This window comes from Chamaea fasciata, unplaced genomic scaffold (assembly GCF_029207755.1).
Source record: "Chamaea fasciata isolate MVZ Bird 193981 ecotype frontalis unplaced genomic scaffold, bChaFas1.0.hap1 SCAF_6, whole genome shotgun sequence".
NCBI lineage: Eukaryota > Metazoa > Chordata > Aves > Passeriformes > Sylviidae > Chamaea > Chamaea fasciata.
The window spans coordinates 26506385-26533727 of NW_027094091.1; the positions used below are offsets into that span (position 1 = coordinate 26506385).

A 27343-nucleotide genomic window follows, 5' to 3' on the forward strand; every position below is an offset into this window, starting at 1 on the left:
AAAATACCAAAAAAGATCCAAGAACCATACTGTTTAAAAAAAAAACCGAAAACACCAATATCCTTCAGATGTTAAAAAAAAATTTAAAAAAAATCAAACAAAAAAACTCCAAAAGAATAAAAACAACTATTCGAAAAAAGTCTATTTCCCCGATTAAAGGGAGATTTTAATCTCCTCATCAGTTTTAATTCTTGTTGCCCTTTTCTCTGCCATACACACACAAAAAATCTTCCATTTGAAATTGACATCATACATACGATTGTTCAAAGAATACTGCAGTGTGCGTTATACAGAGATCATTGGAACTGCTGTTCCATCAGTTCTCAGGAAAGGGAGCCAGGTGAAAACAACTCAAAACTGTCTCCCCTCCCCAGGGCAACAAAGCACTATGAGTAGGAGTGGGAAGGACACAGTACCAAAGCAAGCACAAATGGAGATCCTGTGTTCAATAGTCCTGACACCTTAACTCCCCTGGTACTCACCTGTGCCGTTATTTGCACCCTCAGAGACTAGAACCCCTAGGATTTTTCTGCCTTCAGTATGCAAACTTGTATCCTAAGAAACTCCCTGTTTTACTGGTTTAGAAAACAAGTTCCTTGGACAAGGACTACAAGAGGAAACAGAGGCAGAAGGGAATTAAGTGACCTGAGATCATGCTGCAAGCTGAAAGCAGAACCAGCACTGGAATACTAGACCTCTCACCTCATGGCCTTCCTTTACATTTGGGGTTTCCAAGTCCCACCACTACCTGAGGAGCACTGAATCATCACATCACACCCAAATGCAAAGATGCAGCTGGAGAGAGGCTTTCTTCTCCATCCAAATTGTAGTATTTTTAAAAAGTACTGATCAGTCCAAAAGGTGAATAACAACTTCAGAACAAAGAATGATTGGGAGAAGTATGTATTTTCAGCTGCCACTAACACGACACATTAAAATTGTATCATTCTGTCTCCAGGAATGTCCTAATTTTTAAACCAATCCCCCAGGACAGCAACCATTCCACTCCTTATACAAAACCTAAAGAAAGATGTTTGTGGGTGCTGTGATTCAAACATCTGACCTGCATAAAAATGCTTTCTCTGCATCACACCCATCAACATGGTCACTTCATTTTCAACTTGTTATTTCTCCCCCAAATCCAAATACAGATGATTTAGTGGCTCCACCTGCTCTGTCAAAAGTGCCAAGACAGCTCAGCTATACTGCTGACTGAATTGCTTTAGGCACAGCAGCCCAAACATGAACTGTGTTACATTAAACTGCATTACATTATTTCATCTTAATGGGAAAATGCTTGTTGTAAGAGTCCAATGGTTCTTTGTAGATTGCATTAAATACATACATATTTCAAATAAAAATCTGGACTTTTTAAAACATTTTAACACCATACTGAATTCTAAGATGCCAGCGAACTTCAAACATTGGAGAAAGGAAGCAAGAGTGGAAAAACAGGCCAGAAACCTCTATTCAGTGAGTTCTTGAAATGTGCATAAGCATTCAGTCTATTCAGCAAAATAGGAGAGCATATCAAAAGTGTTCCTTGCTAATAATAAAGCATATTGAAAAAGAATAAACATAGATATTCCTTTAGTTGCCCACAGTGTCATATAAATCTTTACTTCTCACATACCACAGGCCTGTGACCAGAATTCAGGCATCTGAACCCTCATTTGGGGTTTTAGGGAACCATGGGGGCTTCATGCACCTCAGCTCCCAGCTTACAAGAGGTGGAAAAGATACACCTCCATCAAAAGAAACTAATTACTGACAGCAAGATGCTTCAACATGCTAAAAAAAAATCTTAAAAGCACAAGATGAGTGCTCTGAGAAACAATGTGGCCAAAATGTTATCAAAGGTATAGGATGGATTGCTCACAAACAAGCAGAGCTTGACATTTATCCAAGCAGACAACACCTGCAAGCCACTACATGCATGCTTAAAATCAGAAGCTGAAATTTGGAAGAATTCCTCCAAAAACACTGTATGGGTTATCAAAATGCAAAGACCAGCAAGAGAACTGTCATCAGTTTTTTTCAAATCACCCCTACCACTAAGCCTTCACTACAATTTCACATCTATTATGCATCATTTGTTTGAAAGGACAGGGTGGCTACTACTTTTCTGGATCAGACACCAACAGTTCTGATCAAGAGTGGAAGTCTTTAGCGAGATACCTTTGAACTGTTTCCATTCTGTTATGTACATCCATCTGTATTTAAAAATGAATAAAATATTTTGACACAATTCTGAAAGAGCATAACTCTATCATCATCCACACTGGAACAGCAACATGTCAGTGACTACAGTAGGGAAAAGAATTACTCTGAGATTTTTGAGGCTAAGACAACTAAAAAAAAAATCAAGAACTGTACAATAGTTTGGGGGTCTTTTTAAAAGAAATTCCCTTCCTCACAAAGAGAGCACCTTCAAAGTACAGTAACTCAAGCAGCATATGGCATTTACATTTTCATCTAAATCTTTAAAGAAGCCCATTATTTCCTTAGATTTGCGAAAAGAACCCTGCTTTATTTCACCACACCAACCATAAATTATTCATTAATTCTGTTTGCTAACTCTGTAACTGAGCCCAGATGTTTCTGCTGGAGTGGCATGCCATAAGAGAAGTTAAATATAGCAAGCTGTATGCAAAGACCAGACTCTCTTTCCCCCCTCACTACCACATGCTCAAATGTTACTTGAAAGAAAATAATGAAAACATTGAAAAAATATTCTAAATATGTGAGTCTGAAATGCCACAGTCTGATCACAAAACTTCATGTGAAAGAGCCCCCACACATTTCACTTGGGTGTAACTGAAGTCACTGGTCCTGTCTCTGGGGAAAGGACTGGCACTTTCACTCACCAGAGTAAACAGAAAATTTAGAAGCAGAGGAACACTCCTTGCCATGCATCATTTACAAATACAAATGAAGACTTAAGTTTTCAATTATAAGAAACACTTCTGAGCCAGCTACCAAAAGCAACAACCATGCTGATGAGGAACTGAGAGTGTCCCAAGGAATTTCTTATGGAATTGACACAGAAACATACTGGTGGGAATCTTTAATCAATTTCAGTGCTTCAGAAAAACAACCACTTTACACCAGCAAAGATGATTAATGTTAGTATTTATAAGCCAACACTGAAAATAGTCCTGTCGAACAGAATGGAAACTACCACCTTCAGCCACACATTCAGCCACTGTCACAGTTTCAAGCACTTTTCATCAGCTAGTTTGTCTTAAGCTAGTTTGGAAGTCCTTATTTTAAACTAGGAACTATTCCTGATCATGATATAGTTGGAGAAGAAGCGAAAAACAGGTTGAACATCACAGCATCACTTGGGAGCGTGGAGACTTTTTAGGCCCACAACTCTTCTTCAGTTGTGAACAGTGATAACAAGAGAGATTTTCAGAAGTTATCTTGTCTCTTTGCTGTGCTACAAGGCAAGATTAAGAATGTTTAAAATATTTGCCTGATCTGTTCCTAAAAATTTCCAGTGTAATAGATTCTCTACCATGAGTTTGCAGCGGAAGGGTATTTTGGAGAGGCGGTTACAGACCAGTGTGTTAATGGCACCACTGGTACCAGGTATCAGCTGCTGTCATCCAGCTTTGCCACACTTGCATCTTGTAGCCAAATCCTCCTGTCCTTTAACCAGCAGTGTCTATAGGAGACTGCAAAATATGTTAAGACTAACTAAAGTTAAGAGAGCACCTTCCCATTAGCCAGCAAATAGGCAAACAAACTTTGATGTATATATATCTAGCCACCTTAGAACATACTCCAACTCTGTCAGCTGTTACTAAAAATATGAATACATGACTGAAGTCGTAATTTAGCCACGGGAAGGCATACCAGCACTACCTTTAGTCTCCTCAATGACAATAATGTGAGAAACAACAGAGTGGTAGCACAGGTCAACAGTCTCAGGGCAGCAAATACCTATTGTTTTTTCCTAGTCCACACTGAAAGAATTTTCTTCATTTCTGGTATCTACTCAAAGTTAGCACAAAAAGCTACCACAAAGTTCTACTATGGACAATGACCTCTTCATTTTGCTGTGTAGACAGATCTTTAAGGACATCTCACTTCTACTTCAGGAATCAGTGGGAAAGCAAAGAGCGAGAAGCAAACCAGAACAAATTTTATTTAAGCACGTCACCCTGGTAGCGAGTTACAACTGAGTCCACCCCTATGAGGAAATGTTTCCTCTCCAACTTCTATGGAAGAAGAGAGGCAGGCAATGCAAAACCTAGAAGCTGGACCCAGTTACAGCACGTGTGAGAGACGGAAGGTGACAAAGGATCTGGAGGCCCTGAGAAAATAAAGACCATATGTTGCTAACAGTGGAAATCAGTGAAATCTTTGTTGGGGGAAGGGAAGAGAAAGGATACAGCGCAGGTGTAAAATCACAAAACAAGTCAAAAGAGAAGAACAGAAACTATATTAAATAGTCCATCTAGAAAAACCATTTTCTAATATATGAGGAAAGTATTATAGTAAGAGACAGAACTTATAATCTCCTTTGCACTGTATTCATTTCTAGAGCGCTGCTGAGAAAAATTTTTCTTGTGGAGTGAAACCAGCACCTGGGATGTCTCCTTGTTCTTGCATAGTAACAGAAGCTGCAAGAAAGTTTTGGTTTAGACAACTAAATTCAGAAAGTGAAACATCAAATCTGATGCACTTGGCTTGTAAAGCCTTAGTGACACATTATACATAGCTAAGTACAGTTGTTTGAAGCTACTGCTTTAGGTTGTTCTGGTTTAAGCAAAAATCAGGCCCATGCCAAGCTGTCTGTATACCTGAATTTGTGCCTTATTATCCTTCTCCACAGACACTATGTTTGAAAACAGGGATAAAACCTTAAATTAACAGGTACTCTAACAAAAATTCAACATCCAGCTAACTTCATAAAAAGAGGCTTGTGAGAAAAGGAAGTCACCATTGAGACCTATCTGTTTGTATGACCTATTACTTGGCAGAAAAAGAAACATCACAAGGAGAATTCTTGGTGTTAATCTGTACTGATTTCTGCTACATTAATCTACAACAATTTAAACAACTCAAATCTAAAAGATTCTTGAGATTTTCCCACTTTTGGAAGCCTTATCTGGCCTACTCACTTAATGTACACACATAGACTATTACATTCCAGCAGAATTATGACCAGATGGGGTTTTGCTGTAAGCTTGTCTGTTTTCTTTTGTTTTGTTTTTTTGAAGACTTGTTCTCTGTTCATTTTTTTCACAGACAGATAACAAACACATTCAACTTTAAAAAAATTAAAAATAAAAAGAAAAGAAACAAGAAAAGAGTGTTTACTTTGGTTGTGCTAAGCAGCCAGGTGCTATAATACTGCAAGTTTCATCTGTGGTCTTCAGTGCTGTAAGTTCCACCATGTTAACCATCACATCGGTCTTGTGGCCAGGAAGTTTAGGAAGCACAGAAAGAATCTTCTCTGCAAGATTGTCACCATGATGACCAACAGCTCCTGAGGAAATTAGGAAAAAAAGAAGAGACCCCAAAACTATCAGGTGCATAACTAGAAAAACAAACAAACACAAGGAATTAAAAAGAAAATAACCACAGGTTTTGGGAGGACATTGGTACTCCTAACATCAAAACCACATTTAGCTTTTCAAAAGTATTTTTCTATAAAAGTAAAACTAATTTCTAGAATGTGAAAAGTTAAAAGCACAACATTTCAGAAAGATTTGTTTTAAAAGCACAAATTAGACTTGGTTTTACAGCTGCTATTCACTGACTTTACACTTAGACAGGAAAAACATTTTTCTTTGCCTAAGGAAGGCATTAAATAATATTTGCAATGGTTATTGAAAAAAGCAAGCAAATATTTATATATACACTCATACGCATACTATACTTTTCTACATAAACTAATAGGGCTGTGCTTAAAAGGACTATCTACAAGCTGCATAAATAGCTACCCAGAGAGGCCAGCCTAACATTAAAATAAACAATTACCAATGGCATGCCAAAATAAAGATCACCACTTTTACAAAAACTGAGGGCAGCTCAGGTGAAACAGAAATGAAATAACTAAACCAACCCAGGTTACAAAGCATAAAATGTCAATTTGACCGTATTCCAAGAGAAACTCTGAACTCCAGCTGGCATGTTTTCTTCAGTTTTCCTGATTTCAAACACACATGCTTTTCTTTCCATTCATGAACTCTCAACACAGGCTCTACAACCAACTTAAAAAATATAAGGGCTGTGAGTCAAGTCAAAGCAGAAAAACATGGTACAGACCACAGATAAAGTCAAGAGAGATGGACCAGAAACCTTATTGCCTTTAGGTCAGGAACTAAAAGTATTAGGAAAGGTATTTGTAGTCTGCCACTTAAGCTATGGTTCAGCCATCAACAGAGGGCTGGACAGCAGTGCTGAGCTTAGCTTTGTTGTCCTAACTTTAATCACAGAAAAACGGGAACTTTTGAAGCACCACTGAGAGGCAGGAAAACGTTCTCTCAGGCTATGGTCCCACTCCATCTACGTCTGTCTGTATGGCAGCTATCTGCTCTTATGTTTTCATCATCTCCAAAGACAGAGAAGACCTGTTTCAGCAGCTGAATTAGCTTCACATGCTCCATAAATCCAAACAAGGCCTTTACACCAAGTATATTGCTGAGGTCAGATTATTAAGTGCTCTTGGATAGCAGAAGCAGAAGACTGTCTCCAGCAATACTACAGCAGCCAGGTATCCAGGCTGTAAGCCATGGTTTTCCATGGTTTATCCACTATTCTGTACTGCAAATGAAGTTGAAAAGAGAAGCAAGGATGAAAAAGGAAGAGAACAGTGAAGTCAAAGTCTGTGCAGGCAATGCCTTTACCCACAGAAAACAAAGGCGGCACATGTGTCCAGCATGGAGTGGTACTGCAGCCTGGACATCTCACCAGGCAGCTGGTTTGTTACCCATTTGTTTCACCAAAGACTGCAACAATTGCAAAATGACAGCAGCTTTCTTTTCTACCATTCTTAGCCAGAGTTAGACCAGTGAAGCACAGATGGAATGATCTGGGTTGTCTTTGCCACTCCCTAAGTTCTCTTGTTCTCCAAAATCCCTACATTCTTCTTACTAGATCAGTCATGTGTAAGGCACACTGCAACACTCGCAAAGTTGCACAGGGAAAACTGATGGTAATCTTCTGAACCTCCACCCCATGTACGGGAGGCAACATTTGTCTCTCCACACATGCTGCATGCAAGCAACATTTAGCTAAACAAGACACTTGGCTAAACTAGAAACACCTCAAATGCAAATAAACCCACATTAATTACTAACATCCCGCCTTTCTCCTTGGCATAGGGGAAATGCTCAGAGTACTCGAGCTGCTTGCATGAACAGCCAGTGCCATCTCTGTCTCTTTCCTACAACTGTTACTTCTTGGAGGTTTCCACTGGTCCACCGGTGCTACTGGCTTTTGCCATGCCTCATCAAATCAATCACAAAATATCTACTGGAGGTTTTAAAAGTCACTGTCATCCCGATCAACTGCATAAATCAACCGAGCCTGAAAAGACTGTTAAACTTCACAAGACTAGGACAGGAAATCACAGGGAGCCACTTTCAAACTGCACTGTCTTCAGAAGGGTGCATGGGACTACTTTTCATCCTCTCTACTCACCACTTCTGAGTCAACAGACTGCTCAGCAGCTTCTCATGAGCACCACTGTTCAAGGCACAGGTGATGGCTTTGAATGCTGCCAAAGTACAGATTGAGCATTCTTGTGACAAGTTATCTGACCACTGCAAAACAGAAGTTTTCATGCCAGGCTAGCATCTAGCTTTCAAGATATAAGAACACTTACGCATCATGCTGTTCTAATTTCACTTTTTCTTTACATTACAACTTACAAACTGAAATAGGTGACATTTGATACAAGTTCTAGCTGACACAATTTGCAAAGTCAACCAACCAATTCTTTAACAGCAGCCAGAAACTCACTAACAACACCCCCTGCTTCCCCAGGGTATTTTTTACTGTAGTTTTTAGCAAACCAATGAAACAAATCTCATTTTGTGGCACTATCTTCAGGTTCATATAGAGCTTTACCTCTGAAATACACTAGATGTTTCTTCCTTCAGTTTGCATCGTATTTGGTAGCACAAGTATCACATCCAAAGCATAGGAATAATTCAATGAAATTACCAATGAATTCTGCAGGCATTTGTTGGTAACAGAAGAATGGCTGCATGCAAGGATCTTAGTTTCACTTATGGATACTGAGACTAGAATCTTAAACAAACAAATCCTGTAACTTCTCATCCTTACTTCGTGAGCTTTGTTTTCTTCCAGTGCTGCTCACTACAGCCCTGATGTTATCCCCAAAAGGCATTCCCCTACTGAAGTACAAGATTTCACACTTCCCAGGTTTAAGCTGGTACCAATTATTTCTCTTCATACCTCCTCAAGAGTCTCCTTGTCAGGCTCCCTGTCATCCCACATCTGTTCATTTTCTTGTTTTTATTTCTTCTCATTATCTGAGTGCATAAATAAGTTCTTTCCCTGTTCCCACCCCAAACCAACACTCTTCACAATTTCATTTTAAAGCTCCTTATCCAAGTCCACTTTCCTGCAGTCTTCTGATCAATCTTCCCAACCTCAGCACAGCATTAACCGCCTGGATCCACAGCTGCTCTTTAGCACACTGTTGATAGCTATGAACCCTACAGCAGCTCAAGGATACACAATGGTAAAATTATGGGAGGAAAAACAATACAGAGGAAAATTCAGAAACAGACAAACTTCAGGGTGCAACACTGTGCCAAGTACTTGCTACATGACATGTGGTGGCAAAAAATGATGACCTGAATTATTGACTACAAACAGAACCTGGCCCACACTCTGTGCATGCCAGCAGGAGGCATGTATGACAGAGATAGCAAATGCAGTCATTCCTATATCAATACCAATATGTACAGAAACACTTTCAGACATACAGATATGGCTAAGGGTTACACAGAGGCGTGTATCTGCTTAGACAGATATAAAGATAAGAGTGATGAGTAGATACATTGGATACTTCACAGCAATCCATAAGGCTGAGTCTGAAACATGCAGATCATCTCCTTCACACCTCAAGGTGGCACACAGGCACAGTTAAGGTTTACCCTTAGCCATAGTTAACCTTTGTATTTCCAGCAGAGCCTTCTGCTTTACTCCTCATTTCTACGATCCACTGGGATACAAGGGTGTGCAAGTAACCATCATGGCTGCTCTCAGTGCTGCCAGATGAAGAGCTGTTTGCACACCTGGTGGCTTAACACAATGATTACTCTTCAAACCACTAGCCCGTGGAATGGAACTGCACACTACTTATTCTGTAAGATCATGCTAAACACAAACCAAGAAGAGCAGGACAGTAACCAGCTCAGTTATGCCAACTTTTCTTCTAATTTGGAAAACAGCACCAGTTCACTGGGTGGTTAAGTATGACTTTGGGGGAACTGACCACCAGGGACCACCACTTAACCAAACCATTTGAGCTATTTCTGCAGGCAAGGATGCACCTGGCACTGGGGGAATTGGCACAGCATTTGGTGTCATGGAAGCAGTCTCTAAGGTGTTTTTTCCAAACAACTGGATAACATAAGTAATGGATGATCTGGATGCTTGAGAGCAGTGGCTTTTAATCCAGGAAGCATGAAAGAGACACTGGGACAAAAGATTACAGTATACATATCCCACATGGTAACAGATGGTTTGAAACAGAAAGGAGGACATTGGGTAGCACCAGCAGAATGCTGGAACACCAGGTTTTCCTACTGGAGCACGATAAAGTGGAACTCACAGTAACTACTGCTTTGAAGCCATGCTTCTCCAAGCTACAGAAAAAGCCCACAATTCTACCATGACTGCCTGGTAACCAGTGAACAAGTGTATTCTAGGAGACCAGATCTCAAGAGCAATCCCACCCAGGACCCAGAACTGGAGCTATATACCGATGGGAGGAGCACAGTACTTAGGTGGAATATCAATTTTTGGTAACACCAGGTCACCAAAGTTCCCACTATCCAACACCCTCCCAGTGGGGCGGGTATGGGCCCCCTAGAATGACAGCCCATACCAGCTGAGGATTTCTTACCAGCGAGGTCCAACGTCCTGTCCACGAAGATGACAGAGGCCTTGTTGGTGGCTGCCCTCCTCCTGTTTCTGGCTGGGGCGTAGCTTGCCAGCTCAGCGGCGACGACCCTGCTAAGGGCCCCCACAGCGAAGCTCTCCTCCCGCAGGCCCAGGGCGGTGAAGAGAGAGTCGAGGTCACCCACCAAGGCCCGCACCGCCGCCCGCAGCTCGCCGGGCAGCGCACCCAGCCCGGCCTCTGCGGGACCGGGGCCGCCGGGGCCGGGCAGCGGCGGGAGGAGTGCTGCCAGGGCGGGCAGCAGGCAGAGCTCCGCCGAGACAGGTGCCAAGAGCGGTGAGTCCCGCAGCACCACCTCAGCGCAGCCGCCCTCGTCCATCCACCGCCGCAAAATCTCCTCCAGCTCGGTCGCCCCGCCGCCCTCCGCCTCGTCGCCGCACACCAGCACACAGTGCCGCACGGCGCCCCGCTCCAGCACGCCGCGCACCGCGGCCGCCGCGCCGCCCCGCAGCGTCCCGCTCACCACGAACACGACGCAGGCTGCCCCCGCCGGCACCGCCGCCTGGGCGGACAGTGCGCCGACAGCCAGCGCCCCGGCCGCCAGCAGCTCTCCCGCCCCGCCGGCCCAGTGCAACGCCTCGGCGGAGGGTGCGTCCATGAGGACGGCGGCGCGGTGCGCCCGGGCCAGCGCGGGCTCCCAGGCTCGGCGGCTCAGCTGCCGCAGCACCTCCGGCACCGCCATGGCGGTGACAGCCACAACACGCCGCACGTGCCGGGCGCGGCGCCGGCGCCGCGCGATGACGCGGCGGGCGCGGGTTGGCTGCGGGCGGGCGGGGCGGGGCGCTGGCGGCCCCCGGCGGGCGCTGCGGCGGCGGAGAGCTCCCGGCCGTGTCACCGCCCCGCCTGTGTCGCCTGTGTCGCCTGTGTCGCCTGTGCCGCCTGTGCCGCGGCGTTTGAAATGCACAGCACCCGAGAGGCGAAACTTTCTTCACTGCTCCCTCTGCCATTGTGTATTTCTTGTGTTAGTGTTAACAAATGCCTTGGTGAATGAGCTGGCAACGCGGAGTACTCTTGCTCAGTAAATGTGACTTTTCTCTGTACAGTTAGAGACGTATGACAAATTAGTTTAATTCCCTTTCCCCCTTTAAAAGCCCTTGATCTCGAAATCAGTTTTAAAGCTAACGAGAAAAAACACCATAACAAGCATCGACAGTTTCTTCTCCCCAGAGAACGGATGGCTCGCTTGCAAATCTGTGTTCTACACAGCATTTACTTGGGCAGCCTCCTTGGTACACAGCGAGGAAGGCACCTTTTCTGACACAGCAGGATTATCAGCATGAACAGAGATATAAAAAACTTAATTAGTTCGCTCTCCATCTTAACTGCTATTCTTAGGTCTCTTACAGATTCAACTGGTTTCAGAACACTGAAAAACATGAGTAACACCAAATTCACCTGACCTCCAGAAATGAAGTCATATTCTTTCTTTGTGGTGATCTCCACTGACATTCCTACTCAGATACATTCTTTACAATCTATGTGGTGTTTTAGCAGCAATCTGTTATTTTAAACTTAGGGCATATGTCTTCATGATGCTAGAAAAATATGTAAGTTAATACTCTTCTTGACCATTTTGATTTGAAAAATGAAAGCTAAGAAAGGACGGGAGATAGTTAACCACTGGGCCCCTGAGTTTGTAAACAAGTGGAATTACACTCCTCTCAAACCGAATTACCTCAGAGATTATGTATATGTGAATTTTTGCTTTATGATTGGGTGCCACAGACAAAATCTAGATAAATTATGGCTTGCCCAACAATATAAAAGTGATTCTTTAAAACCATTAAAAAGTGGGAGGGGGGGGACGGGACAGGGACGGGGAGAGAGCAGACCTCTTTTTAAAGGTTGAGGGTTTCTTTTTCAGATATTATTGTCAAAACATCAGATGCTTTTTAAAGAAAGTGAATAGTTTTTCACTTTATTAATACTGTATAGATTGCAACTAGTTCTGCATATGCCAGTGTCGAAAAAAAAAAAGAAAAATTACTTGCCAGAAGACAAAATGAAGTAAATCAGTTTAAAGCACAATGGTTAAATTATAAAACAAAATTATCTAAGTAGTTTTTACAGCTTATTTTATCCCTTGTGCAATGTGAAAACTACTGTTCTGACACAACGTGTCAGAAGAACAACTGTACTGAAGGGTTCCCATAAACTTGGTATCTTTTTGTGGGTTTCTAGGATGTAACCTGTGAGTGAAGATGGCAATGCATCTTGCAAAGATGCATTCTGTCTTCAGCCTTTCAGCTACTCAAAACCTTAGAAGAATCAGTTTTTACAGGCCACAACTGTTCAAATTGGATTTTCCCATCACCACAGCTCTGTGTGATTTCTCTTTAAAGGTTTGTACATGGAAAACTGCTTGGAGGATTCGCATCAAAGTATTTTAAGACATTTTTTGTTGTTGGCCTACTCCTGGTTTCTATTTGTTACATTTTTCTCAAACATGGTTTTCTTTCTTTCTTCTTTTCTTTTCTTTTCTTTTCTTTTCTTTTCTTTTCTTTTCTTTTCTTTTCTTTTCTTTTCTTTTCTTTTCTTTTCTTTTCTTTTCTTTTCTTTTCTTTTCTTTTCTTTTCTTTTCTTTTCTTTTCTTTTCTTTTCTTTTCTTTTCTTTTCTTTCTTTCTTTCTTCTACATCTGCAGCCAAAGGAAACTTTTCAAATTCTGCTGTGTCAGCCAGAATTGTGTTAAGTGGCTAAGTAAACAAAGCAGGAATGAAAATTCAGACATTGATGCTTACAAAGAGTTACTACATATACACATCTGTCTTATGAGAAACAAGTGGCTCAAAATGGTGAAAAACGCCTTTGCTGACTCCACAACTATTGATATAATAAATGAAATACCAGGATGGAAACCTACTCAACCACATCACATACTTCCATTATCTGTACGCAATACTCAGACATTTAATTTCAGGTGAAAAAAAAATTTTGAGTGGGTTGGTTGTTTATATGAACTCCAATGCAATGCCATGCCATATATGAAACTTCCAAATAAGCTTCTCTCTGCAGGCAATTCATATGAGCTCCCCCCACTGAGAGCTGTGTTTATGTTAGAGTCAAGTCCTCTTGTCTGATTTCTCCCAAACCGACCTGCTGTGAAAAACCAGGTCGCTGTTTTAGTTTTCCCATACATCCTGAAACACCACAAGCTCCAGTTGTACACGCAACCGGTCGAAACGTGTAAGGACAGTTGTTGGTCCTTTAATTTTCTAATGCATCTTGCAGTTGTTGTCTAGCATTCACAGATGTAAAGTGTGCAAATCATCAGGAAAAACGGCTCACTACTCCCTTACCGCGTTTAAAACAATGAGTGAAATTCATAGAAACACTTTGAACGTAGAAACACTTTGGAACATTCACAGCACACTATGAATGTTAGTCTTATAGTACCTAAAACCAAATCAGGAAATTTGTGGAGAAAGGAAAAAAAAAAAAAAGTCTATGAAGAGTTGTTAAACGAAAAATACTCCATCCAGCTGGGATAGTCCCTGAGCCGAGGGACAGTGCTAGCAGAAGCAGCGGCGTGTTTACCCCGTGGTTATGCTCCCCGGCAGCTGCCGGCAGCCGCCAGTAGATGCACGGCACCGGAGTGTACGTGTGTTTAGCTAAGTCCTGCTTCTGGAGACAGGCAAAGATGTTCTCGAGGAGATCGCCACGCTGCCGGTGATCCTTGCTGAGGGGACGGACGGGCGTCCAGGGACGCAGGAGAGCACAAGGACCACCGAGAACAAAAGGCAGCGAGAGGAAGGGAAGGCGGCTTTCGCAGCGCGCCTCGGCAGAGCGGCGAAAGCACGGGCGCGGTGAGCGGCAGCGCACGGCCGGTGCCCGGCGGGCTCGGCGGGGAGGGCAGTCCCGGGGCCGGGCCCGGCCGGGCCGCCCCCCGCAGCCCGTGCCCGGGGCGCCGCGGGGCCGGGCCGGGCCCGCTTCCTGTGCGTGTCACTCACGCGGGGGGGAGGGGAAGCGCCGGGCGGCGGCGGCGGCGGCGGATCCTCCGCGAGAGGCCGCGTTGGGCGTTCGCAGCCGCCCGCCCGTGCACCGCCTGGCCGCGGCCCGAGGCGCCGGGGGAGCCCGGGGGCGGCGCGGCGGGGCGGCGCGGCGGCGGGAGGCGCCGCCGGGGCCGGGCCCGCGCGTCCCGCGGGAGGCGGCCATGTCTACCGGCGAGGCGGAGCGGCTGTCGGCGGACGCCGATGGGGCCGCCGGGGACGAGGAGGAGGAGTGGCTCTATGGCGGTACGGACCTTCCCCGACCCCCGTGCCCAGCCCGCCTCCCCAGCGGGCCGGCCCGGCGCGGCCGCGGCGGGGGGGCCGTGCGGGGGTGCGCAGGCCGCGGCGTGCGCCGCCTCGCCGGGCCGCTGAACAAGGTCCCCCAGTCCCGCCAGCCCCGTGGCTGCGCAGCCCCCTCTCTCCTCCCGCCCGGCCCCCGGTGGCGACTGCTCTCGGCCCCTTCTCCTTCCCGGTCTCCGCTGCCGGTGCCGCGGGCCCTCAGCCCGGGCCGCGCAGGCCGAGGCGTGCTGGGCCTCAGCGGCGACAGCCCCGCGTGGTGTCCCTGCCCCACAGGCATCCCTGGGGGGACCGAGCTCTCCCTGGTGCTCTCCTACCCGAGTTCCCGGCGTTTAAGTACCGAAACAGGCTTGCCCTTTTATGTATTAACTTTTTTTACAACTTTAGGGACTATCTTTACGTTCAGATATTAATGAAACATATAAACTAAACCTTGCCCATGTGGTGGACCTGTCAGTGCAGAGCACAGTGAGCAGTCAGGGGTCTGCTCGACTGATTTCACAATGGAAATGTTAAGAACTTGTCTCAGTAGTAATCTGAAGACTTGCCTAATATTCTACATGCCAAGATAATCTATCACAGTTGATACCCTCTGGATTTTATTCTTAAATATTGTGTTTCTTTTATCTTACGGTAGATGAAAATGAAGCAGAGAGGCCAGAGGAAGAAAAGTCTAGGTGAGTATCCTGACAACTAGAAGCCCTGTAGCACGACTGCACGAAACCTTTGTTCACTACATTCTTCTTCCCAGCTCCTTGAAAGTTGGTAGCACCTGAATATGCTCTGGTGTCTTTGAAAATGTCCTTAAGATAGTATGTTTGGACTTTGCTATCTTGACTATTGACTTGCCATTTCTGTGAAATGGCTGTTCTTGTAAAATTGGATCACTTAAATATGAAGGTTAGTTTAACTGTATGGACAGCGATGACCCCTCACAAAATGCCAACAGGTCTTTTATTTTTGTAATCATTCTGCTTTGTGGTTTTAATGGTGGATCAGGACTTGTATGAGATAATTTAGCAACTAAAAAACATCCTGTCTCCCAAGGAATTTGCAGTGTGGCTACAAAAACAGGAATACAAGGAAGCAGTGGAAGATAACCAGGTAGTTTGATGTACAGATCACATCTGCTTAGACTTTCAGGATTGGTTTGGTTTTTTGGGTTTTTTTACCAGTAAGTCAGTATTTAAAAGAAACTTAAAGAAATTTAGGAAAGCTTTGGAAGTATTTGGGGGTAGCCTGCTTGAGTTACAAAGAGCTGTATGAGAGCACAAAAATGCTCCCTTGAAAATCTAACAAAGTTAATGGAGATTAGTAATGAGGACTGATTGGAAAAGGGAATCAGTCACTCAAGCTGAATGAAGGAAATTCTCATAATTGGTAAAATACGGAAATTATTGATTGTCAAGAAATATTAAACAAATAAAGGGAAAATCAATATATGAAAACACTGTTGTTTTCTATAGATGTTTCCATTTTTTTCAGTGAGAAGTCTTGCATTTAGTTAGTCTTGGTGGACTGCTTGTTCATAAGCTTGCTTGGTTTCTCTTTTGAACTCATGTCAACTTTTGACAAGCACAGAATGATAAAGCAGTAATAACCTCCACCACATGACTACATATGATATGACTGTGAAGCAGCCACGAGGTGTAATTATTTGATTCCCATTATTTCTGTAGTATAAGAAACAGAGTTGTTTTCTTTCACTTTTTCCATGTCACTGAGCAGGTTTTTAAACCTCTGTTGCATTTTTCTTGAACCCCATCTCTTCCAGGACAAAGAATTCTACTTACTTATTTGCTCTTTATTTAGAAACTATTCCATATCAGTTGATTTCCTTATGTTCAGTTACCATTTCTTGACCTGGCATATTTGTCACTATTACTGTTATTTAGGAAAATTACTTGCATGGAGGCCAAAATGATCTTTAGAAACAGTGTGCTCCAGTTTTTGGTCAACAGTTTCTAGCTTGGCATTAGGCTGTCTCAATGCATAGTTTTGGACAAAATGCATAACAAATATTAACTTAGGCATCTTAGGAGTTGTGTTTGGAACTGTGGAAGTATGGGGACAGTTCAGCTGTTTAAAAGTTTTGGTCTCTGGCTGCTCAGTTTTGGCATTGTTTGTATATCCAGAAATTGTGAGGTGTCATTCAGGTTCTGTACCTAGTCTCTTATTTTACTGGGTGATGGAGTGAAATGATTAAGCTTGAATCCTGAGGCAATAGCTGGGCTATATTGGGTGCAACACTCAGAGGTGTGTTGCCAACAGAGTGTGGGGTTAGAATCATTCTGTTCAATAAAAATTGGCAATTCACACTGTTTCAGAAACACCTGTTCAGTGAAAGAATATTGTTTCCAGATGGCTCCCTGCTTACTCTCCTCTTTGTGGTGCAGCATCCTAACAGCTAATGGGACTGTGGAAGTTCAAATATTGCTGTGTAGGAAACAGCAGTAGGTGGGACCAGTGAGACAGCCCATTTGCATAGATGTCACAGTACTCTTCCTTTTAGATGGACCAGTAGTTTTAAAATTTTTACAGTTCTCGGTCTGCAGTTAAAATATAATTGAATTAGTCATGGAGTTGTTTACTATTCCATATGATAGGAGAAAATTTCACAATGCTGATGTGAGAATTCTGTTTCAGTGAAACATTACCTATGGGTGTTTAGATGTTTTTTTCCATTATGTGTTTGAAAAGTGTCAATCTGCAGGGAAAAAAAAACAACCCACAAAGAACTTATTCTTCCTTCATATGTTGCAAAGTATTTCAGTTTGATTTCAAAAGATGGCCCAAGTTTAATGCCTCATTACTTCCAGCCATTCTACAAGCATCCAGTTAGTATGATTTATGATAGCTAAATGTGATTGGTAATATAAAATTATATTCATCTAGCTTTTTTTAAATAAGTCAACTTTGTTTTTTAATTAATGTAGAAGACAACTGGAGCTTTGGCTTTCATCTGGAATGATGTAGCAAGGCTTTTTTGCGTCATTAGCTGATGCCTGTGAAATAACATGTGCATAAATACCTAGTTTCATCTGTTCCTGTTTGTTTTTGTTTAAGTGCTCCACCCCCACCTGGAAGTGAAGAGGAAGCTGCAGAAAATGGCGTTGTGAAAACGGTAGTTTTAAACGTGTTTTTGAAATACTGTTTTAATATATTTTGATTCTATGACTTACTGGGAATTCATAATTTGACTAGGACTTATATTTAAATGAATTATTGCCTAAGTGTGCATCTTTTTTTTTTTTCTAAAATGTGTTTGCGATATGCAGAAACTGTAGAAATTACTAAATTAGGAAATCAAATTTCCAGCTACAGTCCACTTTTTAACTCTAACAGAAAATAAATTAATGGTACTCCCAGTCTTTTTGTGGGGGACAGAAAGACAGTGCTTGAAGACACCTCTCTTTTCTCAGAGACATTCTTTTCGAAATGATGGTCTGTTTTTTCTCAGTGATAAGAAAATAAAGTCCTCTGATCGTTTTTCTTTTTTTTGAATGTGATAGACAAGCAGCATTTGCAGAACCATGTGGAAGTGTGAATCAAGAGATGAATTACATGCCTTTCAGAGGCAACATGATGTTTGTTTTGTAGTTTAGGATGTCTGATAATGTCAGTGTTGATTGATGAAGGCAAGGACCAAGAAATTAAATTTACAGTTGCTGTGTTGGTTAAAGGATTCAGGTTACTGTGAATGGGAAAAATTTTAAGTATGAGAAAACTGTAGTTTTACTTCAGTGAGACTTTTTAGCTTATATCTTCCAAGAAATAACTTTGAGTGATACAGAAACCATTATTGAGATATTTGGGCAAGTTTCAAGGACTGGTCTCTTAGTGGAGTACTTTTTTTACAGTAACTCTAACACTTTATTTATGAAAGGCAATACAACGTATTTTCAATTGGGGAAAAGTTATTAAAACTTTAAAACCTACTTCAGTTGTTGAAACTGAAAAGCTACTTAAAATACATCAAAGATGTTCATATTTCTGGAAATCCTTATAGTCTCAGTTTTCTTGTACTTGCACATATATATTTTTTAATCTATATAAAGCCTGGCATTGTTAGGTTATCATTAAAATATCTCCATAAAATTGAGATCTTCGTGGTGAATGGTGTCCATGAAGGTTCAGCAGCAGCTTAGAAAAATGGGTTTTGTTCAAGTTGGTTGAATAGGAACAGGCAAATATTTCTGTGAGGAGGGAACTAAGAAATCATTGATTATAAGTGAAGTGGGTTTTAGTTGAAAAGGTATATTGTCCAGACAAAATTTTATTTCCTGTTTGATGCCTTTTTAATGGCATCTGTGTGGGTTGCCTGGTGAATTATGATTTTGCACTTTTCAGGCATATGGAATTGAAAGACTGTCTTCTGCTGTCATTTACAGAACATCCATACTTATCTAGACTTGCCCCATCTTCCTTACCCCAAGAACAGACTCTTCATCGTTATGAGATTATATTAATGTTATGTGCCAAAGATGAACTGCACTCCAACATCTGATCTTCTAAGGAGCTGTTGATTTTTGTTGATTTTTAATATACCAGGCAACTTAATAGATGATATTGTAGACAAGGGCTAGAACTCAACTGTGCATGGATAACTGCAGGCTGCCAGGGCAGAATCAGCTTGGCTTCAATATGTTCAGCCTCTTGCTGAAGGATTCTAATTTGTGAATAAAGGTGATTTGGTTGGAAAAGTTCACTTGGGTTCCACAAAGGTTTTGAAGAAGCTCCTCACCAAAGGATTTTTAAAAACTATGCAGTTACACAATGGGTCCTATGTGGATAACTGATTTTAGCTGATTTGTAATAGGTAGAAAACACAGGGTAGAAGTCAAGCTTCTGTTTTCACAGTAAAGGAAAATCACCTCCAGGGTGGATTCTCTGGGATTTTATGCTTAACCTGTGCTGTTTAATGTATTTACTTGGAAGAGAGCTAAGTTGTGAAATCACAAGTTTTCTGATGACACAAAGTTAATCAAGATAGTGAGATCAAGGACTAACTGAAGGACTGACTGGTTAATAGATGGTTATTGAATTCTGCATTGAAAAAGGAGAGTGATGTTCATTGGGAGGAAAAAAACAGATCTACAAATGGTAATTAATCATTACCACTTAGGAGGGACATGTTTTGTGCTAGTCTGGAGTCTAAAAAGCTTAGTGTATCATACGGCATGCTCTTGTATCTTATTTTTCAGTCTGTTTGCTGAAATGTCTCAAGTATTTTATGTAGCTTACTTATGTTAGGAACTAAATAGATTTCTCCAGTGTTCATCATCAACTGGAAAAACATTTACTTGAGTTATGCTGAATATATAATAGATGATGGCAAAAAGCTAGTCTTGCATATCTTTTAGTTTTTTCCTGAATGACAAGGTAAGAATAGAACCAGTGTGTATGAGCTAGATAGAGGGAAGAAGGATTAGAGAGTGGAAAATCTTATGCTTGAGAAACTGAACCTAGTATTAAAGACACTTCTCTGTTTTGATCCAGATGTTTCAGATACTTGTGACCTCCTAAATTTACTGTTAATGCTACTCAGTTTTAATGTCTAGGAAGAGCAGAGTTTTCTTGTTTCAAAGATTTCTAGAAGGGGTAGTTTTGTCTGGATTTTGTTTCCGTTGTGAAGATAAGTGACTGCTTTTTATCTAAGCAATGACTTTTTCTTTTATAGAAGGTGGCAGAGGCTGAGGATGACAGTGATAGTGATAGTGATGATGATGAAGATGATGTTCAAGTCACCATAGGGGATATTAAGACAGGAGCTCCACAGTTTAGGTAAGTTATTTGCAAACATTACCTGGGGAAACTTTTCAGATTATATTCAATTATTAATGTAGTCTTTTTAATTCTTGCTGTTTATTTGCCCTTTTTATATTTATATATTCTTTATTTTTTTATCTTTATGTTTGCCATATATTTGCCATTTAATACTTGCCAAAAATGTCAGATGGTGCGCACAATTACTGTCAACTAAGAATTTTTCAGCTCTTTAACAATGTTTTTAATGATGTAGTGGCTTGAAAAGAAGTGAAATGAAATCAGTGGAGTACAAGAAAGAGTTTTGTTTGAGTTTGTGTTTTCAGATTTTGAGAAATAGTTGTATGAAGTTTGAAAAGGCATGAGTTGTTTTTTTCTTAGGGAATGGCTATGTTAAATAGCATTTTTGGGATTGTTACTGTGACAGTGACATTTTGGTTGCAAAGGATTGAATGGCAAGAACATGAGAAGTGTTTGTCCCTCATCCTTTTTTGTAGTGGATATGGTTCTAATTAGACCTCTATAGTTTCAATCCCTATTGATGTTCTTAAATAAGATTTTAATGTACTTAAAGATGGAGCTGTGAGTCTCTGGACATTATTTCTCAAGATCGTGGTTTAGGCATTTGTACTGATCTTGCTACTTTTATTGCCCCATATCCCTTCTGGTCTTCAAAGGGCTTGTTTTGCCCTGAACACCTTTGTACAGTGCTAATTTTACCCCACATCATGAAATAGTATTTTTCATTGCGTTGAGGTGCATGGTTTGCTTGTTTTTCTTGGCAATCCTAATATTTTATGCTTATTAAAACCAGAGTTACTAGGGTGCTGTTTCTTAATTGAATTATGACAGGTCTGCAGGTAGGTCTGACTCGTGTATTATTGTGTTTTTAACTTTAGAATGCAGGTGATTTACTCCTGTTCGAAACATAGTACTTTTAAACTTCCAGTATTTCATATTCTAAAATACTGTGCAAATCAATGTAATAGAAAAAGCACCAGTTCTTTCAGTTCTTTATTTTTCTGCTTTCAATAACTTGCAGTATTCTTGTGGTCGAGGCAGTGACTTCAAATTTTGTACTACTAAAGCAAAGCTAGATTTATATTCTCAGTGGATTTGCTGATGCTCTTTCCATGTATGCAGGAAACAATGAGCAGATGACCCTAAATCTAATTACAGTAGAAAGTTACATAGAAATGACTGTCTTCTGAAAAATCTTCTTTTCTGGGCAAATTGGACAGAAAGTTCACAGGACAGAAATCTAAAACAAACTGAACATTGCTGTACATTTTAACTGCAGTAGAACAAGTCTGTTTTATAGGATTAAGCAATTTTTCATTTAGTAGTCAACTGCAGTTTAAAAACCCCAATAGATTTGTTTGACAAAATCATGTACGAATACAGCACGGGAGATCAGAGGGTTAAATGTTTAGTGCCAGTTTTGTGCTGTTATAGCACTTGAAAGAAAACCAGAACTGCATGGAAGTGGAGACTGTAAACTATACCCTGGTCTTCTAATGATATGCTAATCTCATGATGTGTATGGGTCACCTGTGAGGGTAAGTTACGTTACACACAAATGGTAGGGAGAGCTTGCTCTTAATGTTACAAGTGAACCATAGTGTCATTCCTAAGACAGTTAAATCTGTTCAGTACTTATGTTTCCGAGTGCTTTTTTATGAAGAAAGCTCTCAAGTGTTTTAGAAAGTGAAAAATTACATACTGTTCCGTTGGTCACAAGAATGAATGATTACTAGAAGTACATTGAAACAGCACTTCAGTCATTTTAGAGAAATGCTTGTATTTTCCCCTTCTGTACAGATGAAGTGGATTGATTTTGAAAAGAGAAAATGATCCATCTAAACCCTTCCTTTTTTTTTTTTTAATTTATTTTGTTTTTACTCTAATCCCCAGACTGTCATCTGTATCCCTAAATGAACTGCATTTTTCCTTTCTCTTCTTCTGGTTCTGTCCATTCTTGTTTCTATCAAGGTCTTTATCCTTTCAACTCAGGAAGAGTGACTGGGACTTGCTTCACTACTGTTTATTAGTTGGAGAAGTTGCTACTGAGCATAGAAAGGTACTCTCTCTTCCTCCTAGGCTGATCTCTTTACTTTTACAGTTACCAGCTTGGAAAGCTAGAGATTCAGGATGGTGATTGAGCCTGGGTCCGATATGTTTCTGGATCTAGCTATGTCTTGTTTTGTGTTTTCTTCTGGTTTAAAAGTTTTGTCTAATTCATTTTGTTGTTAATTTCTTGAAGTTATGGAGCAGCACCTGTGAATCTCAATATTAAGGCAGGAGGACGAGCTTATGGATCTTCTGGTAAGAAAATTTACACAGTAATATAAGTAAAAAAAATTAAAAATGGATTGTTTTGGATTAAGGAAATAATCGTTACTTTTTAAGCTTCTTGATAAATTTGTTTGGCTTTTAATTTATTTTTTATCATTCTAAGTGTAATGCTACTGATAACATTCCGTTTGGTAGAGACAGAAGGCTCTAACCTTTAACTTTTCTTCACAGGTGCAAAAGTTAAAGGACTGGATCTAGATGCACCAGGGAGTATTAATGGTGTGCCACTTCTGGAAGTAGATTTAGATTCTTTTGAAGATAAACCTTGGAGAAAGCCAGGTAATGCCTGGTTTACATTAACTGCTACGTAAATGTTCAATAGGTTATTTTAATAGTGATTCCTGTTGACTGCATGTAGATGTCATCTTACCTATGCCTTGGAGGTGCTGTCCAGCATCATTTGGAAAAAGCAACTTTGTTACTTGTTGCCTTCCTGCTGTGCCAGAGAGTGCTTGGGTGTGCCCTGTTTCTTCGTATACATCCCCATCACACCTCAGAAGAGGTGGACCTTTTTTTTAGTATGTGCGTGTCCTGAACTCTCCTTGGAAATCTGTGTTTCTGTGGAGATTGCTGCCGTTGCTCTGTACCATGGAACAAAAGATGAAGCAAAATGGAAAACAGTTCTGGCAGGTTTTAGCATGAAGAATGGTGAAACGTATTTGCCTGTGCTAGGTTGTGTTCATGCATAGACAACCATGAGCTTTGAATGAGAAACTAGGACTTACTGCACAGACTTTCCATGAGTGTCCTCTGTATTGTCTCATTGGCTCAAGTGAGACTTATCCGGACTTTTCTAATTATACCAGCGTTGGTTTGGTTTTTTAGTACCAGTACGTCTTGTTGCTGCTGTTTTTTCCAGTGTTTTTATATTGCTTTGGTAATACAAATAGTGTCTACAAAATGGAAAAAAAAAAAAAAAAAAGAACCCTTTGATGATTATCTGGTGTTTGAAATGTTAATTATATTAAATACATTCTGTGCATTTGAGAAACTAGGAGCCAAAACAAAGTGAGAAGTCAAATGCAGAACAAGGGAAACAAAAGGGAGCAGTTCTTCACTGAACATAAAGCAAATCTATAGATCTTGTATTTATCTTCTTGTAAAGATATGGGGGATTATAATATCCCATGATATTCTCTACCCTTGGTCTCCGTGATCCCAGGCAAGTTACTGTTTCTGACTAAATTTTAATGTTTTTACAATCTTAGCCATGAATGCTCTATTTCTGTTGGTGAATTGTACATTTCAGTTGTGCTTTTTTAGATCAATACCTAATCAGTTTGGATGCTCTAAGTAGGTGTTTATATGTTTAGTGGAGAAAAGATGAACTTTGTAATGTCCTAAAAAACCCTATGCTTCTCTACTTAAAGGGGCTGATCTCTCTGATTATTTTAACTATGGCTTCAATGAGGATACCTGGAAAGCTTACTGTGAAAAACAAAAGAGAATACGAATGGGTCTTGAAATTTTGCCTGTTACCTCAACCACAAATAAAATCACGGTAAGTAGTGCTTTTTTTGTATTTTATATGGGTTTGTTTTTTTTTTTTTTCCCTTTAAGGCTGCTTGTGTGCTGTAAGCTTGTTCTACCCAGTTCAGTACATTTGTTAGAGTTTGCACCTGACTCCCTTCCCTGAATCTCGAGTGTTACTGTGTTGCTTCACTGGCAAGTGTGTGGATAGTGTGACAGACAGCTACAGCTAGATTGCATCTGTACCTTTATTGAGACTGTGGCCCATCATTTAAGAGTTGTGTGGTGTCTTAATGGGCAATGTGTTATTTAACTTAGGCTGAAGACAAAGCTATGGAAGTAAGACCAAGTGCAGAGATTCTCGATGGCAGATACCATCTTTTTAAGGTGAATTTTAGTAAAATTTTGTTGGTTGCTCTCATTTTTCTTGAGTTTTGCTTCCCATGCCAGCACAGACTGATAGAAGAACAACTGATATGGACACAGCTATTATTTCATACTCTCATCTTACATCAGTGACTTTCTGTATATGTCACAAAATGTGGATTAAAAAGTGTTGCTTTGTTCATCACTCTTCTGCAAGCATGTGAGTTAGTGGCCTGGTGAACTAACAGATTTCCCAGTGAAATTATTTTTTCTTGATGTGGTGGTTTATTTGTAGTTGTAGTGCATTCGTTTGTGCAGATGTGGTGGGGAAGCTTGTGTAGATTATGGCATGTTTGTTTTTCCTGCTCTTACTACAATGTTTTGTAACAGTTATCCTTTACAGCTCTGTGATATGAAAATCAGTCTTCCATATTTTTGTGTTGTCCTTCTGGGGTTAGCTGACAATAAATCTGTATAATGATTTTTCCATTCAGAAATGCTGCTTTTCAGAAAATAGAAAGACCTACATGACAGCATTTATCTTAAGGATTGAACTGTTTTTTATCTTCTCCGTTTCTCATTTACTTGTTTGATACTAGACTTAAAATTATAACGCAAAGGTTATTTATTTTACCTTTTCTTAATATGTAGTCATTTTTGTTCTTGAACTGTCTTTGAAGTGACTTGGAACGGTTTCTCTCTTCTGTGTACTGTCAGTTACAGATTTGTCAATTGCAGACAGGTGTTTTTGTTTTCTCTTTTATGCTACTTGAGGATATTCAGTTATTTTGATTTTATTCTAGCAAGAATGGATCAGAAGGTTTCTGGAGCTTTATACCTGTCTCAGTTATCATTATAGTAGTGCTGTGGAACAGTAGAAATAGTGGACAGTAGGAGTTAAAATTTGCAACTGGCTGTTCAGATTTCTCTGAAATGTTCTGAAGGAAAAAAGGATAAGTAGTCCAACCGAAAACTTCCCCAATTTCCAGCTCAGAACTGACTCTGGTGATTAAACAGTACAGGTAATAGTTGTGTTGTAAGAGTTTGTCATGTTTTAAAAGTTTACATATAACTATTAATTTCATTAACTTTTTTTCCTTCACTTCTGAAACAGTCTCATGTAATTTACATTATATTTACATGTAATTTTTATTAATCTCCTGTAACTGGCAAGAATATCTCCTACATTTTCCAATTGTTCATTTATTTGTAGAAGTCTTTTCCAGATAAATACTTAGACCTTTTTCCCCTCATATTTCTGGATTGGAAATATTCATTCAATTTTTAATGAACTTTAACTATTTATCTGCATTTTTGTGGGTTTGGGAAAGATGTGCCCATGTTCAGAAATGAGGTTCTGCAGAAACGCAGTAGTTCACTGGCCTACAAGCTGTGAGATCACAGCTTATACAATGTTACAGCATGGGTGAACCAGCTACATAGAGTGATGTAGCTGTGTGGCTGGTACAATGGGAGTGACTTTAAAAATTGAATCACTTCATATTTGTCTTTAATGACAAAACTAACCCATGCAGGTTTTTCTTTCACATGTAGCTGCTGCTGAAGTAAGACAATACTTGATGTACCTGCACCAAAGGTTTTGCATAGCTTTAATAAAAGAAGTGTCTGGAATTTTGCAGTACTTCAGCAACAGCAGGGTGTTTCTGAAGTATTCAGTCTGAGCAAATGAAAAGTCTTTTACAGTTTCCATAACTCAGAGTATGAGATGTCTTCCTGGTATGGCTCAGAAATTAAGTGGTTACTAGATCTCATGATCAGTGAAGAAAATGGACAATCCATTCAAGTTTCTTGTCTCATGGTTTGTTGGTAGTGGATAGCATTCTTCTTAGATATCTCTGTTAAGATTATGAAGATTTTTTCTTAATAAGTTTCCTTCTTTTAAAAATTAGGATGTAATTTTGTTCATACAGGAAATTCTTCAAGAAAATCAGTTTGGTCTGTTCACATACAAATGAAATGCTTGGAAAATAAGTATTTAAAATGTCTGATCTTCTGTAACAATTCATTCTCTGGCATATTGATCCTTATACAAAGACAGTACTTAAGTAATACATCAATACAAAATACATCATTTTGTTAGCTGTGTAGAGATGACAGTTTTTGAAATTCTTAATAAAGCTGGACTTTCTTTTTTGTTGTCTGTGTGTTATGTTGAGTTTTGGAGCTACTACACTTGCAAGGGTAAACTAATGGTGAAACATTATTTTGAAGGTACAGCAGGGCAGAACTGGAAATTTGGAGAAAGAGTTGGCAGTGCAGTCGACCAAACCTGATTTCACATCTCCTCCTGCCTTATTCAAATCAGGAATCCCAACTAACAGGTCAGTTAGCTGTAACTCATGACCAAAAAGCTCTTTTACTATTACCTCTATGTCTTTGAAGTTTATGATTTTTGTAGGAAAAAAAAAGGAAAATATTTTTCTGTAACAAATAGAAAAGAGGGGTAGAGATAGCATAATCACACGTCAGTGCTATGCTACCTTCTTGGTTGTTTGGGAAAAAGTGGAAGAAAAGGGGAGAAAAAACAGCAGGACCAAGTAATAAAATAGTTACAAAAATCCAATTGTTGATTTATGACACTGTTTTATGTGTATAATTAAATTTGCCATCATAAAATTTCTAGTTAGGGTCCTTATGAGTATTAGCTGACTCATTTTTTCAGTGAAACAAGATGGAATCCGGCAGCTATGACTTTAACAAGTGGAAGAATTTCTGGAACCTAGTCTCTTTCATGCAAGGCAGCTTTAGTTTCTCCATATTTGAATATTTTATTATACTTTCTTTGAAATGAGAGAAGTTATTTCCTTACTGGGTTCCTTCTCCCAGTCCCAGGCTTTAATAAGTTCTGTCTTTTATATCTAAGCTACTGCTGTTTAATATCTGCCACTTGGCTTAGGATGAATCCAT

At 40.4% G+C, this 27343-nt stretch overlaps 2 protein-coding genes across 4 annotated transcripts in view; one reads left to right on the forward strand and one right to left on the reverse strand.

Moving 5' to 3' along the window:
- The window catches only part of SCFD2 (sec1 family domain containing 2), a 187764-nt gene extending 176908 nt beyond the window's left edge, over window positions 1-10856 (reverse strand). For both annotated transcript variants that reach the window (XM_066185739.1, XM_066185738.1), the window contains exons 1-2: window positions 10121-10856; window positions 5332-5500 (exon numbers count right to left, since the gene is read on the reverse strand). In XM_066185739.1, the coding sequence (XP_066041836.1) occupies window positions 5332-5500; window positions 10121-10856 (905 nt within the window). The remainder of the gene's footprint in view (window positions 1-5331; window positions 5501-10120) is intronic.
- A 3389-nt stretch (window positions 10857-14245) lies between these two features.
- The window catches only part of FIP1L1 (factor interacting with PAPOLA and CPSF1), a 37985-nt gene continuing 24887 nt past the window's right edge, over window positions 14246-27343 (forward strand). The window contains exons 1-9 of one of the 2 annotated variants that reach the window (XM_066185744.1): window positions 14246-14407; window positions 15096-15135; window positions 17525-17582; window positions 20139-20242; window positions 22488-22549; window positions 22751-22858; window positions 23950-24080; window positions 24368-24436; window positions 26648-26757. In XM_066185744.1, coding sequence (XP_066041841.1) covers window positions 14326-14407; window positions 15096-15135; window positions 17525-17582; window positions 20139-20242; window positions 22488-22549; window positions 22751-22858; window positions 23950-24080; window positions 24368-24436; window positions 26648-26757 — 764 coding nt within the window. In that variant the 5' untranslated portion in view covers window positions 14246-14325. The remainder of the gene's footprint in view (window positions 14408-15095; window positions 15136-17524; window positions 17583-20138; window positions 20243-22487; window positions 22550-22750; window positions 22859-23949; window positions 24081-24367; window positions 24437-26647; window positions 26758-27343) is intronic. The other variant, XM_066185745.1, reaches the window with a different exon arrangement.